General features: G+C 35.0%; 1 protein-coding gene across 9 annotated transcripts in view; it reads right to left on the reverse strand.

The window, feature by feature from the left end:
• LOC150086964 (tropomyosin) overlaps window positions 1–17,163 on the reverse strand; it is a 207,041-nt gene that overhangs the window by 52,323 nt on the left and 137,555 nt on the right. For 5 of the 9 annotated variants that reach the window (XM_090372858.1, XM_090372857.1, XM_090372855.1 and 2 more), the window contains exon 5: window positions 1,597–1,667. In XM_090372858.1, the coding sequence (XP_090228984.1) occupies window positions 1,597–1,667 (71 nt within the window). Of the gene's footprint in view, window positions 1–1,596; window positions 1,668–2,008; window positions 2,080–17,163 lie in introns of all 9 variants that reach the window. The other 4 variants (XM_090372852.1, XM_090372851.1, XM_090372850.1 and 1 more) reach the window with 1 other exon arrangement.

Below are 17,163 nucleotides of genomic sequence, written 5' to 3' on the forward strand. Positions count from 1 at the left end.
TAAATCTCTATAAATTACAATGAATATCAGAATACGAAACAAAGTGTTTCTTCACCTACTAAATTGATGTAAAACATCTCAAAGGAGTTAGATAGCAACTAATTATGCGACATCAGTAACCAGATTATAAAAGGTATGCATAATTATATGCTAATAGTATTAATAGTAATCATGCCAAATGATGCAAGGAAATAAATTTATTCTGAATTAGTGGGGGGAAAGTGAATCACAATTTGCCCCTCCCCTTTTAAAAAGTAACAATCCAATTCTGTCTCCAACCTTTTCACTCTCTACCTCAGCTACCTTGGCAAGCCTACTGCAATGATCAAACATGCTGACTGAAGGTGAATGAGATCTAATCATTATACTGCTTCCAAAAATTTTGTATGCTCTTGTCGTTTCACCAGTCAACATAAAAATTTATAATACTGCCCAAGTGGTCAGGAGCGGGAGTGCAGTAGCACACGCTCTGAGTAGACCGGGGTTCAAGCCCCTGACTGCTGAATACGGTCGATCTGCCAACCCGCACTGGACCAGCGTGGCAGATTATGGTCCATTTCCCTCAGCATGAATTGTTGAGGAGGTTTCCATCCTGCAGTGGGTTGATAATGGCTGCACTTTACTTTTTTTTTTTTACTAGTACCGAAATGGTTGATAACTCTAGATCTAAATAAATGAACAGAGGTTTTTTTTTTTTTTTTTTTATATGGCTGATGCTACATAAGCTTGCTTCTTGCACCAATATGCCCTCTACTAATGCCAATGCTAACTGTAGGTTTTAGGAAGGAGAGAAAAAAAAACCAGTTAAATAAAACAAACTGCAGATAAAAGTGAAGGAACACATTGCTTCATCACAAAAGAAATTGTGGTTTCAATTTATCACAAATCTAGTCAATTTTTTTTTTTTTTTTTTTTTTTGAAGACTGAAATGGAGGAGGGGTTTGTGTCCTTCCTTTCATACTGCTGAAACATATAAATAATCCATGCACGTCTAGTAAGACCAAAGTGGATGATACGTGTAAAATGATCATTTTACTGGAATGTAAAAAAAAAAGGCGAGGGGGATGCTCATATTCAATACCTTTGGTATACATAACAGAACTTCAAGGATCAACAAGCATTTTACAATAATTCAAAATTCATTCATAACACTGTTATGAATGAATTAAGAATTATTATTATTTTGCATCCCTTCTTAAACTCTTTATATTAAATCTGTTTATAAAGTTACCCACAATCCATATACAGCAATGTTTTAGTAGTTTTTCAAAATTTCCTGTTTCAAATACAGTAAAACTGCCCATTCATCAGCTTCTTAGGGTGACCACTGTAATATTACAGTCACTTTTTTAAATAATTATTTTCTTTAAAAAGTTTCTTACAAGTTATATAAATGTACACAAGACCAAGTTCAAAAGCACAAACCATGCAATTGATTAAAAATGTTACAATGTGAATTCTAGCTCAATACATTTAAGATCTATATATATTTTTTTAAAAAACAGTAAGAATATTCAAACACTTCACTTATAAAGTTAATGTTGCAAAAAATATGTAGCTTAAAAAAAATCTTCATTTCATGCACTGTTTTCTCACCTCTCTCCTATTGAAGCTCTTTCTTCAGCACGTTCTAGATCAGCTTCCAGCATAGCAATCCTACGAGCCATCTAAACACCACAAGAACATGCACATGCACAAGCAAATATTGATGAACACATGTGAAAAAAAGAAACACCTTGGTTAGTTATAAAAAAAACAAAGAAAAGGACGTGTTAGCACATATTATTGTCAAATTGTAAGTTGTAACCAGTGACATCCCTACATGATCGGTGTTTGTTATAACAAAATAATCATTTCTGCAACATTCATGCAGTGACAGCATCGCTGATAATCAAATGCCAATCATTTCTCAAATAAAATAAAGCAGAGGGTTAAAATGAAATTTTAAATTCATTCTTAAGTACAAAACGTATAGGAATGCCACAAGCACAACAAGCAACTAACTTACGATTCACCAGTCTCTGCACGCTCCTCAGCACGTTCCAAATCAGCCTCAACCATGGCCAGTTTACGAGCCACCTATGCAGATAAAATGTATTCAAACAAATAAGAGACCACTAAACTAATTTAATTAGAGTACGATAATAGTCAATAAAAATTTCCAGTGATAATTTTTTATAAAATTAGCAATGTAAATTAATACATGAAAATGGCCATAATTTCACAAAGATGAGTTTAAACTGTCAATATCTATAAAAGATGAAAAATCCTTAACTGAAAATTTCAGTAAAAAATAGCATAATTACATAATAATGCAACTGCATAAAAGCACAATGAATTTGAATGAACGCACCACACAAAAAGTTTGAAATTTTCATTGTTACAAATAAAAACTTAATGATCGTTATGGTAAAAATATGGCAACAACTTCCGTAGATTATATACCACTTCCAAATCTTAGTTTAATGATGGAATGCCCAAAACATTTCTTACAAGTTAAACTGACTTGTAAGAAATGTCAGTTTAACTAAGTTAAACTGACATTCTATGTTAATTAATTCTAATAAATAATTTAAAACTATCAGAAAGCTCGACTTAAAAGAAATGAAATGTGAGCTTTTTCATTTTATTAATAAAATAAGCATAGAAAAATTAATTATTTTAAGTTCTAGAATGCTGACAACAAATTTGTAAACTTCTTACCGTGCAACTTGTTTTATGCCACAAATAGAAAAAGAAGAAAAAATAATAATGAAGACCTGCAGCAATTTCAGGTTGTTCAAGGTCTAAAAAGGTCCGAAAACAACTCAAAGTGGGCTGCTGATTGTATAGCCTCCTGAGATTAACTATCTACTGGGCCAGCCATGGCTCAAAGTAAGGAAGTTTTAAGTTCAAGCCCACACGCTACAATGAAAATTATACAAAAGACACATTGTGAACTGTAGCAATTGCTACAGTTCACAATGGGCCATACAATTTTCATTTAGGGAGCCAGAAAAATTCTGGCCTCCTAAATTCAGTCCAATATGTACACAGTCACAATGGATATGCAAACTCTTCTGGCAGTGGCCACGTTAAGAAAAAACTAAAAAGGCATTTTAAGAATTTCTCAAGTCTCCGAAACTCTGGCCTCTCCAAACAGAGGTAAGTGGTGAACCCTTCATAGAGAAATTGAGAAGGGGGAGAACCCCCTCCCTCCTTTTTTAATTATAGATTAAAAAAAAACAAATACTTTCCAAAATTGGGAAAAAATAATGTATATCAATGCATAGTGCACAATTTTTAACTACTTCTAGTCTTTATCATTTAAAAAAAAAACATTTATTCTAAAAATTGTATATAATATCGGTGTTTAGATACACCATAGATAACTCTTAATAAACTACAAAGTAGTTGTTGTAGGCATCATTTGGTGGTACATCAGGTGGTACTCAACTGAGAATAAGTAACAATAGTCTTCTCTATTAGTGAAGAGTTACTTATTCGAAGTAGTGCAATATCATGGCAACTCGTCGTGAAGGCAGAGCACAATATGAGAAACAGCAAATGATGCCTACAACAACTACTTTGTAGTTTATTAAGAGTTATCTATGGTGTATCTAAACACCGATATTATATAGATACCAAACTCTTAAAGTATTATGCCTTGTGCATTTATTTATTTTAAATATTGACATCTAAAAATTGTGTACCACATAAAATTCAAGTTTTTACACATGCAAATAAACCAATGTAAAAGGTGTGGCAATAAAGTTGCAGGACTGGTGCTGTTGTGCTCATGATTGATGAATTTGAAAATAAACAAAGTGGTATGCCGAAGTTCCAACTTCCTCCAACAAATGGTAGTACAGATTATTCAGCAGGCTGACAGGTTGCAAGTAACAAACAGTTTCATTAGCAGAGTTAACGTTTTGTGCCACGATTCTGCAAGGGAGCAATGAAATGTTAAGTCGAACCAGTGTATCTGAATGGTATAAATGGTTCAAAGGCAGAAGTGAGGATGTTTGTAATGACCAAAGAGGTGAGCATCCGTCAAAATGAGGAGAGAGTTGCAAAATTTCAAGAAATTGCAACAAGACACCATTGTTTGGCGATCAGAATGAGGGTTGATGAAGTTGGATATGAATAAGGTGACAATTCATCATATTCTACATGAAGATTTAGGAAAAAGGAAGGTTTGTGCAAAATTTATGCTGCACAGCCTCATGGATGAACTTAAGCAATGAATAGTGTGCACTGCACAGACATCATCTAGACTTGTTGAGATAATCTAAATTTCCTCAAGTGCATTATCACCAGAGATGAGTCTTGTTTTAGTAAAATCTAAAGATAAAGTGGCACAGCATGTAGTGGACTTAAAATCATCACCAAGGCCCAAAAGGTTTTGTACATAAATCCAGGATCAAGATGATGCTGATCATGTTTCCTGACAAACAGTGTGATTTACAAGGAATCTGTACCTGAAAGTAGAGAGAGATACTTAATGCTGTGTTCTATGTACAGATATTTCAAAGACTATAGAAGCACATTTCTCCTGTGTGAGTTTGCAAATTTGAGAGAGAGAGCTCGTTCTTGTTGCATGACAATTCTCCCCACCCATTCTGCACTTGTGAAGGCATTTCTGATGAAACATGACACCGCACAGATCAACCAACTATCCTACTCTCCCTATCAAGCACCAACAGACTTATTCCTCTTTCCCAAGGTAAAAACTTTCCTTAAAGGAAAAATATTTCAGCATGTTAGTATTAGTATTAATAGTACTAATAATACTAACTATTAATACTAATACAGCAAGAGCAAAAAAAAAAAAAAAATCCCATTTCACCTGCCATCCCCTCCAATAGGTTGTCTATTTCTTCCTTGAATTTATTTAAATTACCCACTTCCACAACAATGGATGGAAATTTGTTCCAGCAAACAACCACCCACTGGCTGAAGATAAACTTCTGCAAACATCCTTCCACAATTTGAATTTATACCCCCCTCATGTGTATAGCCTGAGAAAGAGGAAGAAACCCATCAACACCGAGTTTGCTCAAGCCATTCAAAGCCTTAAACACCGCAATCAGATCACCTCGTAGGTGCCAAGTCTCCAAGCTTTTCTATGTAAGAGCTCCCCCTTTGTTTCCCTCACCAATCTCATTACCCTTCTCTCTACCCATTCCAGCAGCTTTTCATCATTCCTAAATCCAGACCTGTATGCCTGAGTACTCCATGTACGCAGTACTCAAGATGTGGCCTGACCATTGCCTCATACAATGGGATAATCACTTCCTTATCTCTGCTAGCAGAGTTTCTGTACATCATTGACAAAACCCCATGAGCTGTCGTATGCATTGCCCAGAGAACTTCATATTTGACTGCACAATTACCCCAAGGTCTTTTCATTTTCCACCACCCTGAGTGTAGTACCACACAGATGGTATGTTAACCTGGGATTATTACTAACTACATGCAATACCTTGCATTTTTCAGTGTCAAACTTCAACTGCCATTTCTCATCTCACCTGCCAAATTTTTTTTTTTTAGATCTTGTTATAGTAGCTTATACCAATTAACAATCATTAACCATACTGCCAACATTTTTTGTCAACTGCAAACTTAGACATCAAGCCTAACATACCTTCATCAATATCATTAACAAATATAGAAAACAACAATTGGCTCAGCACTGAATACACGTCTCCCCCTAAAATCATAGTCTACAAAGAGTGGCATCCATTAATAGCCACTGTCTTCTTCCACTCAACCATCCCTTTATCCAGAGCAGTAGTTTGCCCTTAATGCCAAACTGCTCCAATTTGTACAAGTCTTTTATGTGCAACAGTATTAAGAGCTTTCCTGAAATCCAAGTATACGATATCATAATTATTTTTTGAATCCAGTTCCTTTGTTACTGCATCTACCAAATCGGATTGGTCAGACAAGATCGCCCCTTAACAAAACCATGCTGTATAAGTGCATTACTTCTTTAAACCAGAGACTATTATTTCCCCCAAAATAGAAGTTAATAGGTCTGTAATTACTCATGTCATCTTTTGATCCTCATTTGTGAATTAGGACATTTGCACATCTCCAGTCAGTAGCGCTGCAATCCTATGTACCACTCGTAGACAAAATACAATTTGCCGCTCTGAATAATACTGATAAACATTATCCAATCAGAAAGCAGTGTCAAAAAAGATTCTGGAATCCTCCTGAACTGCTGCCTATAGGCGACACTTACCTTGCCTATCCCCACCTGCAGTGGTCCTGTCTCCAGTCCGTAGGGACTACTCCTGAATCCAAAGTTGCTCTCATAATTATGTTTTGCTTTTTTTTTATTTTCAAAGTTTTTATTAAAATAGGACCAACTGGTTTATCAATTTTTATTAAAATATTTTCTGTTATGTATAAAACTTATAACTTATCAAAAAACTGAATTAATATTTAAGAAATTTCTAGAATATTCGAGAATAATCCAGAAAGGTGTAAAAGACTCCTGAATGTGGTAGAATATTGCAGATGATCCTAGAATATTCAAGAAAGTGGGGGTATTGTTTTAATATTATAGAAGATTGTGGATAATTCTAGTGTTTTGCAATAATATAAACTAAGGAGCAAGAGCTATAACTTATAAAATTGAATACCTGTAATTCAGAAAGTGTTTGGTGAAAGTTTTGTGTTTCACGAAAAATGGCAAGAAGTAAGGAACTGAGTGTTGCAAAAAGAAGTTCTTTTATAACTATGTATAAAGAAAGTTGTTCCAAGAGAAATATTGGCAAAAAAACTACATGTTTCATTTAAAGGAGAACAAACTACCATTTGACGATTCAATGAGAATGGCAGTTTAAAGGACAAACCACGATCAGGACAACCACTTGTAACAACAGAAGGACAAGATAAGACCAGAACACTGTTCAATAGGAACAGCAAAACTCTTGTGTCTACATTCACTGTAAAGCTTCAGCTTAAATAAGCAGAAATCCAAGCTGCAAAGGGTCTTTCTAGTAACTAAACAACAGAGGGGGGAGAGGGTGTAAATTATAATGTAACCACTCCAATCACCTGATTTAAACCCAATAGAGCTTTTATGGGATTATTTAGACCAGTGGTCTCAAACTGGTGGCCCGCGGGCCGCATCCGGCCCCCGAAGCAATTTTACATGGCCCGCGAATACATTTTGAGACCACTGGTCTAAATGATCAGTATTTACAACAACATTAGCATTAGTAGAGGCATTTGATGCAAGAAAGCAAGCTTATGCAGCATCAGCCAAAAAAAAAAAAAACCACTTCCACTTCACCTCTCTGTTCGTTCAAAATACCTGTCCAGCTGAGCCTTAAACTTATTTAGGCTATCAACTTCCACGACAAGGGATGGAAGTCTGTTCCACCAACCAACCACTCGCTGGCTAAAGGCAAATTTCCGCACGTCTATCCTACATCTGTCTTTCCTCAATTTGAATTTATGCCCTCTCAGGTGATTATTCTGAGCGAGAGGAAGAATCCCATCAGCATTGAGCATGCTCAAACCATTCAATGCTTTATACACCTCTATCGGATCACCTCGCTGGTGCCTAGTCTCCAGACACTGTAATCTGCAAAACTTAAGCCTTTCTTCGTAAGAGCACCCCTTTGTTCCATTCACTAATCTTGTTGCCCTTCTCTGTACTCGTTCCAGCAGCTCTACATCCTTCTTGAAATGAGGCCTCCAGACCTGTATACAGTACTCTAGGTGTGGCCTGACCATTGCCTTATACAAGGGAATAATCACCTCCTTATCCCTGCTAGAAAAATTCCTATATATCATTGACAATACACCATGAGCTACTCTTGCAGCCCGTCTGCACTGCTCAGAGAACTTCATATCTGCCTGCACAACCACCCCCAGGTCCCTTTCATTCTCTACCACTGTCAGTGTAGTACCACAGAGTTGATACGTTGCTCTGGGGTTGCTGTTTCCCATGTGTAGTAGTTTACATTTGTCAATGTTAAACTTCATTTGCCACCTCTCAGCCCATCTGCTCAACCTTTCCAGATCCTGTTGCAGCAGCATAGTGTCAGTAGTGTCCTTGACAACCCTGCCTACCTTTGTATCATCTGCAAACTTCGACATTAAGCTTGATATACCATCAATATCATTTATGAATACAGAAAACAATAATGGACCCAACACTGAGCCCTGAGGGACTCCACTAATAACATTAGTCCACGACGAGCAGTGTCCATTGATTACCACTCTCTGTCTTCTCCGCCTCATACACCCCTTTATCCACAGCAGCAATTTGCCTCCAATGTCACACTGCTCCAATTTGTGCAGCAGTCTTCCATGTGCAACAGTATCAAAAGCCTTTCTAAGATCCAAGTATATAATATCAAAGTTATTCCCTGCATCCAGTTCCTTTGTGACTGCATCATAGTATCCAATCAAATTGGTCAGGCAAGACTTCCCCTTAACAAAACCATGCTGTGTCCGAGCTATAACTGAAGTCTTGTCTAGATGATCCTGCAGTGCTTCTTTAACTAGTGCCTCCATTAATTTTCCTGGAACAGAAGTTAAACTCACAGGTCTATAATTACTTGTGTCAGCCTTTGATCCTCCTTTGTGAATTAGGGTCACATTTGCACATTTCCAGTCTGTGGGTACCTCCCCTGAGTCCAAGGAAGCTCTCATAATTATGGCTAAGGGTTTGCTTACTTTCTCTGCTGCCTCCTTTAATATAACTGGATAGATCCCATCCACCCCGGGTGCCTTTCTTGTGTTTATCTTCAACAATTTCTCCTCCACTTTACTCTCAGTTATTACAAGATTCTCTAGCTTACTGCTAGAGTTGAATACACCTCTGGCTTTCCCCTCGCTAAATAACTCCTCATGTGTGAATGTCGATGCAAAATATTCATTTAGTTTGTTAGCTACCTGAGCAGGATCAACAGTTGACCCATCGATATCAAGTGGACCAATCTGATTCATCCCCTTCCTTCTAGAGTTTACATAAGTAAAGAACTCTTTGCTGTTTTTCTTTGCATCCCTTGCCAAAGATTTCTCGTAATCTGCCTTCGCCTGCCTAACCTCCTTTGTAACTTGGTTACAGATCAACTTGTATCTCTCATAGGCTTCTGTGTCATGTGTTAATTTGTATGTATCCCATGCATGTTTCTTCTCTGCCATATGCCTCATCAGTTCATCTGACATCCATTTAGGCCTAAACCTTGAACAATATTTCTTAGTTGGTATGTAAAGCATAGTAGCTTCCAAGGTAAGTTCTTTGAATGCTTCCCATTTTGCATTTGCTGTTGGTAACATCATCAGTTGGTCCCACTGTATAGAATTTAAATACTGTCTCAGTCCATCGTAGTCGCCTTTACGAAAGCAATAACCCTTCCCTTTACCCCTAATGGTAGTTACCTCTTTGAGTAAATCCCACTTCAGCACACTGTGATCACTGCCACCTAGTGGTTCATTTATCTGCAGATTCTTAATGCATGAAGAATCACTGCTGATAATCAAATCAAGAGTATTCCTCCCTCTAGTTGCCTCCTGAACATGCTAATGTAGAAAACAATCATCCAATAAATCCACAAAAGACTTGCTAGTGTGTGAGTGACCAGCCCCCAAATTCCAATCAATATCTGGGAAATTAAAATCTTCCATTATAAGACTCTCTGATTTACTGGCCCACTCTATTTCCCTGTGCAGTTTCTTATTATACTCATCAGAGTCATTAGGCCTATAGCACACTGTAACTCTCAATTTTGATCTCCCAATGCTTATGTCACACCAAACTGACTCGACACTGCACTGTCCAGCGATGTCCACTGGCTTCACTTCCTTGGATTTTATGTATTTCTTAACTAATAGCATAACCCCTCCTCCCTTCTTATCCAGTCTATCCTTTCTGTAGACGTTGTACTCCCCAAATTCCAGTTCTGCATTCCTTATATCTGTGTGACACCAAGTCTCTGATATCCCAACAATATCTGCCTTTGATGTTTTGAGCAATACGTCAAATTCATCATTATTTACTAAACTCCTAGCATTGGTGTACACGCAAGTATACATGCACCTATTTCTATTCTTAGCTACCCTAACACAACCCATGTGTTTACTTGTACCGCAATGACTCCCAGCAGTCTCTAAAATATGCTGAATCTTGTTTTTCAGGCTTCTGCTCATTCCAATAGAAGCAGTGCAAGAATCTCTTTCACCTCTGCCAGTGGCTACTGTTAATCTATTCGTCTTTGTATCCTCCCAAGCTAGCAGTTTTCCGACCCACCTAACACTGCCTCGATAGCATCAGCAAATATTCTTGCACCCTTTCTATTTAAGTGTATTCCATCCCTGTAGAAGCAATCTCTCCTGTTAACAAGTACAGTCCGGGCTGAAAAAAATTCTACCCCTTGAGCCTTGCACAATCTTTCCAAGGCCGAATTGATCGACAAGGCTCTCATCATATACTCCCTCCTATCGTGTCTGGGCAGAATTGCAGACACTTTCAAATTCAACCCTATTTCACGGCTTTTTTTTTTTCAACAGTGACCTGTACTTGTTAAGCAATTCTGCCGGTTACTCTTGATATCGTTAGTGACAGAGATATGGACTGAGCTTATGTGCGTGACTGGTATTGAAGGAAAAAGAGATAGAATGAATAGGTTGGGGCTTTGTCTTTGTACATACATACAAACATATGTATTTTTTCTGTATGTGTCGAAGAAAAATTTAATAAATAAAGGAAAGAGAATAGGTTGATATGAGAACACTATTTATTCTCATATATGCCAGGCCACGTGACTGGGGTTAGGCGGGAGAACTTCCCACATCGGTACAATCAGTAAATTTAGTTCACCAGCCGACAGTTGGTGGCACTTCAGATATATATTTTCCTTGAGTCAGTCACTAGTTGGTTAGCTGGATGCACAGTTCATATTGCTATATAAACGGAGACAAACTTATAAAACCTGTTTATTTGTGCTTGTTGTTAGATCTACAATGTAGATCTAACGATAGGTATTGATATAATGTAGATTCTACATTATATCAATACCTATCATTTAGAATTGTGCATAACTTTTGAGTGCTGCTTTCATATGAAAATTCATCTTGTTAAATTAAAGTTGTAAATAAAATTATAATAGTGATTTTAATTAAGAGATTAAATTGCAAGCCATGTCTTTAAGATAAATGGGAAATTTATCTTAAAGACATAAGATAAATGGGAAATTTATGTACTTTTGTGGTGTTGTACACAATAAAATTGTGTTTTATTTGTAATAAGGGAATATCAGTTCCAAAAGAATACAATTTACGTCGGCATTATGGAACAAATAATAAAGAAAAATTTGAAATGTTGGAAGGCAAATTGAGGGAAGAAAAGTTAGTTTCTGAAATCTGGCTTACAGCGACGACAATATTTTTTTACTGAAGCAAATAAATCAAGTGAAGCAACAGTTCACGCAAATCATTGCAAAACGATCAAAACCATTTACTGATGGCAAATTCCTTAAAGATTGTTTGATGAAGTCTGCTGAACTTCTTTGTCCTGACAAACAACAACTATTTAAAAATATTAGTTTGTCAGCCAACAAAGTAGCGGAACGTATTAACGAAATTGCTTGTGATTTACGATGTCAGTTAAAAGAAAAAAGTATAGATTTTGCAGCATTCTCAATTGCAGTTGATGAGAGTACTGACATCACAGATATAGCACAACCTGCCGTTTTCGTACAAGGTGTTACTGATGAATTTGAAGTAATTGAGGAATTATTGGAAATAATTCCTATGAAAGGAAAAACTGGTGCACAGGATATATTTTCTGAAATAAAAACTGTAATAGATAAATATAAATTAAGCTGGGATAAAATGATTGGATTTGCAAGTGATGGTGCAGCTGCTATGGTTGGTAAAAAAAAATGGAGTAGCGGTAAAATTAAGAAATATAGTGAAAGAAGAAAATTTTCAGAATAACTTTTGCACTATACATTGCATTATTCATCAAGAAGCACTTTGTGCCAAAAGTTTGCAGATGGATAATGTTATGGAAACAGTAACTAAAACAGTAAACTTTATCCATGGACGAGCTTCTGAATCATTGAGAATTTGTTGCATTGCCTGAAGAAATTGAAAGTGAGTATGGAGAAATAATTTATTATAATGAGGTGAGGTGGTTAAGTCGAGGAGCTGTATTAAAATGGTTTTTTTGATTTAATAAATGAAATCAAAATTTTCATGACACAAAAAACATAAAACCATCGACGAGCTACATAATAATACATGGATAACAGATTTAGCATTTCTTGTTGGCTTAACCGGCCATTTAAATATTCTCAATAAAGAGCTGCAAGGAAAGAATAAACTTATCACTGACATGTATGCTTGTATTAAAGCTTTTAAAGTTAAATTGCAATTATGGGAAACACAACTGGAATCAAAAAATTTCTTACATTTCCTACAACTTAAATCTTGCCCTATCATTTCAAATAAAAAATCTCAAGAATATGCAAGAAAAATAGCATTATTACGACAAGAATTTGAAGAAAGATTTAAAGATTTTAATGATTTGGAGTCCGATTTTACATTATTTTCATTACCATTAAAAACGAACGTGAATAATGCATCAGAAAATCTATAAATGGAGATAATTAATTTACAGTGTGATATAAATCTTATTCAAAGATTTGAAGATACAGATTTGATTAACTTTTATTCGTACTTGTCAAAAGATAAATACCCTCAGTTATCAATTTTTGCAATAAGAATAATCGCTTTGTTTGGGAGTACATTTATATGTGAACAGTTTTTTTTCCGCAGTTGAAAATTAATAAGTCTAAGAAAAGAACCCGATTAACCGAGGAGCATCTACAATCCGTGATGAAGATTGTTTCTAGTAATTTTTCTCCAAGGCTACAAACTTTATCAGAATCGAAACGCCATCAAATGTCAATTTGTAGTAAGAAATAAAGAAGTTTATAATTATTTACATACAAACGTATGTATTTTTTCTGTATGTGTCGAAGAAAAATTTAATAAATAAAAGAAAGTGAATAGGTTGTCATTATTTATTCTCAAGTTTTGTCCCACTTAGAAAGTTTCATAATTTGTTTATTTTTAGTTTAAGTTAAAAGTAAGTTATTTAGTGGTTAATTCAACATATTAGAATTATTTGAAATAAATGTCAGTCTGAAAATTTAATATTTAACTGTCAATACGTTTGAATTACAAAGTGTAACCAACAGAAATTTCTTGCAGGTACCAAACCTTTAGATTTCGGATATAAATATAAATTTGAATTTTTTCCTTTGCATTATTATTATTATTGTTGTTTATGTATGTTTTGATAAACATTTAGTAAGTTATTGGGCATCTAAAGAAAATAGAAAAGAAAATTTAACCGAAAGAAAGAGTCTCATAATTTTAGCCAGGGAGAGAAGGAGAAAAATATAAGTTTGAGAAATAAAAAATAAGTATAGAGAAACACATTGTAGAAAATACAATTGAACATTATTGAAATAAATTTTCAATTAAACCATGTTCGAGGCAAATTAAATTTTAAAAGTAAAATTTCCAAACTTATTATAAACTTACACGCAACACACCACACACATGCTTAACACCAGGTTATAAAGGGATGGTATCCATACATTAGGGGTAAGTATGGTGCAATATATATATATTCACTCTCATTTTTGTTAAAAAAAAAAAAAATTCCAGCCTGTCAGCTGCTTTCAGATCGTGCATTCGGCCTGCATGCAATTTGAGTGAGACCACTGATCTAGACCGTAAAGTTTGGCCATCTTCATAAAATTTATGGAAAACATTCAGATCACTTGAAATAATGTTAGCCAAGACACTATTATAAAATTAATCGCCAGAATGTCATGCCTGGCAGTAATGATAAAATCTTGTTGAGGATATTTTGATAAAAATATCAGTATAGTTCTTAATATTAAATCATTGATATTTTTTTTGCTGTAAATTTTTCAGTGCTTAAAAAATCTTAAAATACTTTGTAGCACATTTTTTTTATATTAAAACCTACACTGTCATATCTAATTTCAAAAAATTAATGAAAACTGTTGTCATACACTGTGATTTCAAACGTGTGTGCACACGTGCGTGTAACTATGAGAGCCAGTTTTAGCCTGGCATGTTGCTTTTAGCCATGGACTTTATGATTATGACTACAAAATGATATCAAAATTACATTTACTTTTATTTTTTCTTGGATCAATGATATTCTATAGCCAGCAAGCACTGGCTTTGCTGCCTCTTCAAATAGTGAAGTGAAGAAAGTTTCCTGCATGGACCTGTCCACTGCTGCAATATTCTTTGGTTATATGACATGCTTGTCCAAAGTTGCAGAGAATTTTCAATACTTTCAATGCAGTTTCAAAAATTTATTTACCCACTTGTAAACTTGCTAATCACTTGGGTTTGCTTAAACATACTGAATCAACAACATTCTACAAAAAAGTACAGCCTGTTTTATTCTTTCTGTGTTCAAAAAATGAATTATTGACCCTGTGTGTGAATTATTGATCCAAACTAGTGTAGAACTGGTTTACTGTAATCATGCAATAACTTTTGCATGATTGCAGTAGAGCTTAAGGAAAACACTGGCAGCTGAAGTAGTAAAGCATACAGACTAATATGCTGCATGTATATATTAGTCTGTAGTCATTTCTATAATTTAGTAGTCCACAGGCGTTGCATTTTTAAGAAATTGCAACACCTTGTTGCAATTTTTTAAAGAGGCTGACTGATCTTTTGGTCATACTTTCATATAAAACAAACACTACTTTTATGCAGTCTTAATTTTTATAATGTCTTAAAAATTTAAGACAGTTTCAAGATTTATAAAGAGGAATATTGGACAATTCTTCATGGCAGAACATTTCAAGCTACTTAAGTGATGAAGGTAGAGGAAATCTGCTTCTCACTCTCCTCTCCAAATATGCCCAACAGTGGCTCAATAATGTTTAAGTGTGGTGATTGTGCAGGCCAGGGGAGATACTCAGCCTCATTTCATGTTCCTCAAACCAAGATTGGACACATCTCGCTGTGGGTATTAGAGCATTATCTTGAAACATGGCTCATGGGATCAATTTGGTCACTCAGAACATCAAGGAACATCAGTGGCAGTAATTTGCCTGTTCAGGGTGATGACAGAACTTAAATACCAATATTGCTGAAAATTCCAGAATATCGCTGCTCAAACCATTGTTGATTCACCAACACGTTTGATAGTTGGCAGTCAGGAAGATGTGTTTCCTTTTGCATTTGCCAAAACATACAAACTCTCCCTGATGTTGAAAAAAGTGTGAATGATGATTTGTCTGAAAATGACTTGTTTCTGATTATCAGGTGTCCAGTTTTTGTGCTCCTCACACCACTGCATCCTCTTTCTAGCATTACCACCAGTAAGGAGCAGATTATAACTAGCAGCTCTGGCATAAATTTCAGTTTTATGAAGTTCTTATCAAACTGTTTTGCTGAGCCATGTATTAAGTTCTGCAGTTATTTTTGAAGCAGTAGTTTTATGTTTTCAGTCTACAATCCTTTTGTGTTTGGCAGTTGCTTTCAGTGAGCTTCAATTTTCTGCCACAATTCTTCCTATCAGATTCTGCTTTTCTATACTTGCTGAATGCAGACATCACTTGATAAAGTTGCTCTGGATACATTAAACAAATCAGCAGTTCAGTCACAAATGCCCCTGCTAAACATGCACTAACAATTTGATTTCTTTGGAGTTCAGACAGGTCAGTCATTTTCTTCATGTACCTTTTTATATCACCTCTAAATAAACATCAGCTTTTATCATCTTTCCTTCACAGTACCGACCTGCAAGAAACAAAAATAAAACATCACTGCATATTCATAAATGTCATATGGCCATTACAAAAACTATTACTTTCATATCAGGTGTTTCCATTATAATGTCGTGCCTCCAATACTTTACAACTTTTATAGGATTATACATTTTATGGAAAGTCTTCCAAGATTTCATGTAAAAACATCTCCTGTCTAAATGTGAGGAGAGCAATGAAACAAATTGCTGCTTGGACACTAGGTAACAGATTAAATCCTTTTAGGAACATGCCAACCCAGTGGAATAGTGGAATCTAAGAAAATAACATGCCATAGCAGATATATATATATATATATATATATATATATATATTTGATATAATTTTTAGCATCTTTATGGTTCTCATTTGAATCACCCTTGTACATATTGAACAAATTATGAGGGGGAAGAGAGAGAGAGATGGGTAGGACAACTTAATCTAACTACATATTAAAAAAAAAAAGCCCAAATATGATTTTTTTGATAGCTATATAACACATAAATTATTTATTTGTATTAAAATATTAAAACTAGATTACAAATTATCACTGGAAAATCTTAAATCTGAATTTTAACAGTTTCAAAAACCCATGCCACTCTTATCTTTCATTAAAATGAACATGCTGAGGACCAGACAGTAAAAACACTTAGTTAGAATGTTTATACAAGCAAGTATATCACTGTAAAGTTAAATGTATTTTCAAGTTTTTTTTTTTTTTGAGTGCTCAGAGAAACAGATTATTTATTTACAGAAATCTAACAGCGGATCAAAAAATCTGACTACTGCTGTCAAACAAAATGAGAAAAGGTCTGCAGTCTTGATCAATTACAATGTTCAATTTTTATCATTACCTCTGTGTACAATATATCAACTATACAAAATTATCAACTGAATTCTTTTTGACACTATAAAAAAAAAAAACACATTCCTACATTACTTTTCTAATACAAATCTATACTGCTTTTTAAAGAAAACTCAAATTATTGAAAAATAAGAATATAAAACAATTTACACACACACACACACACACACACACACACACACACACACACACACACACACACACACACACACACACACACACACATCAATAGTATCTAAAAAATTGAGCACTGATAAAACAAAACTGGCAAACAAAATTTGATTTGAACTTCTTAAAAACACAAACCAATAAAGAGCTTTTAACTTTTAGAAAATGACATTCTAGTATGAAAGTGGGTGGGATAAAGACATACCTTGTCAATCATAGTAAGACTTGAATTTATGCTCATAAAATATGTTCATCTATTGGTATAACCATTCAGTCAAGCATGTAAAAAACCCTAGTCTACTCAAA

Source organism: Mastigoproctus giganteus, chromosome 4, assembly GCF_048544385.1.
Source record: "Mastigoproctus giganteus isolate SK-2022 chromosome 4, ASM4854438v1, whole genome shotgun sequence".
Classification (NCBI taxonomy): Eukaryota; Metazoa; Arthropoda; class Arachnida; order Uropygi; family Thelyphonidae; genus Mastigoproctus; species Mastigoproctus giganteus.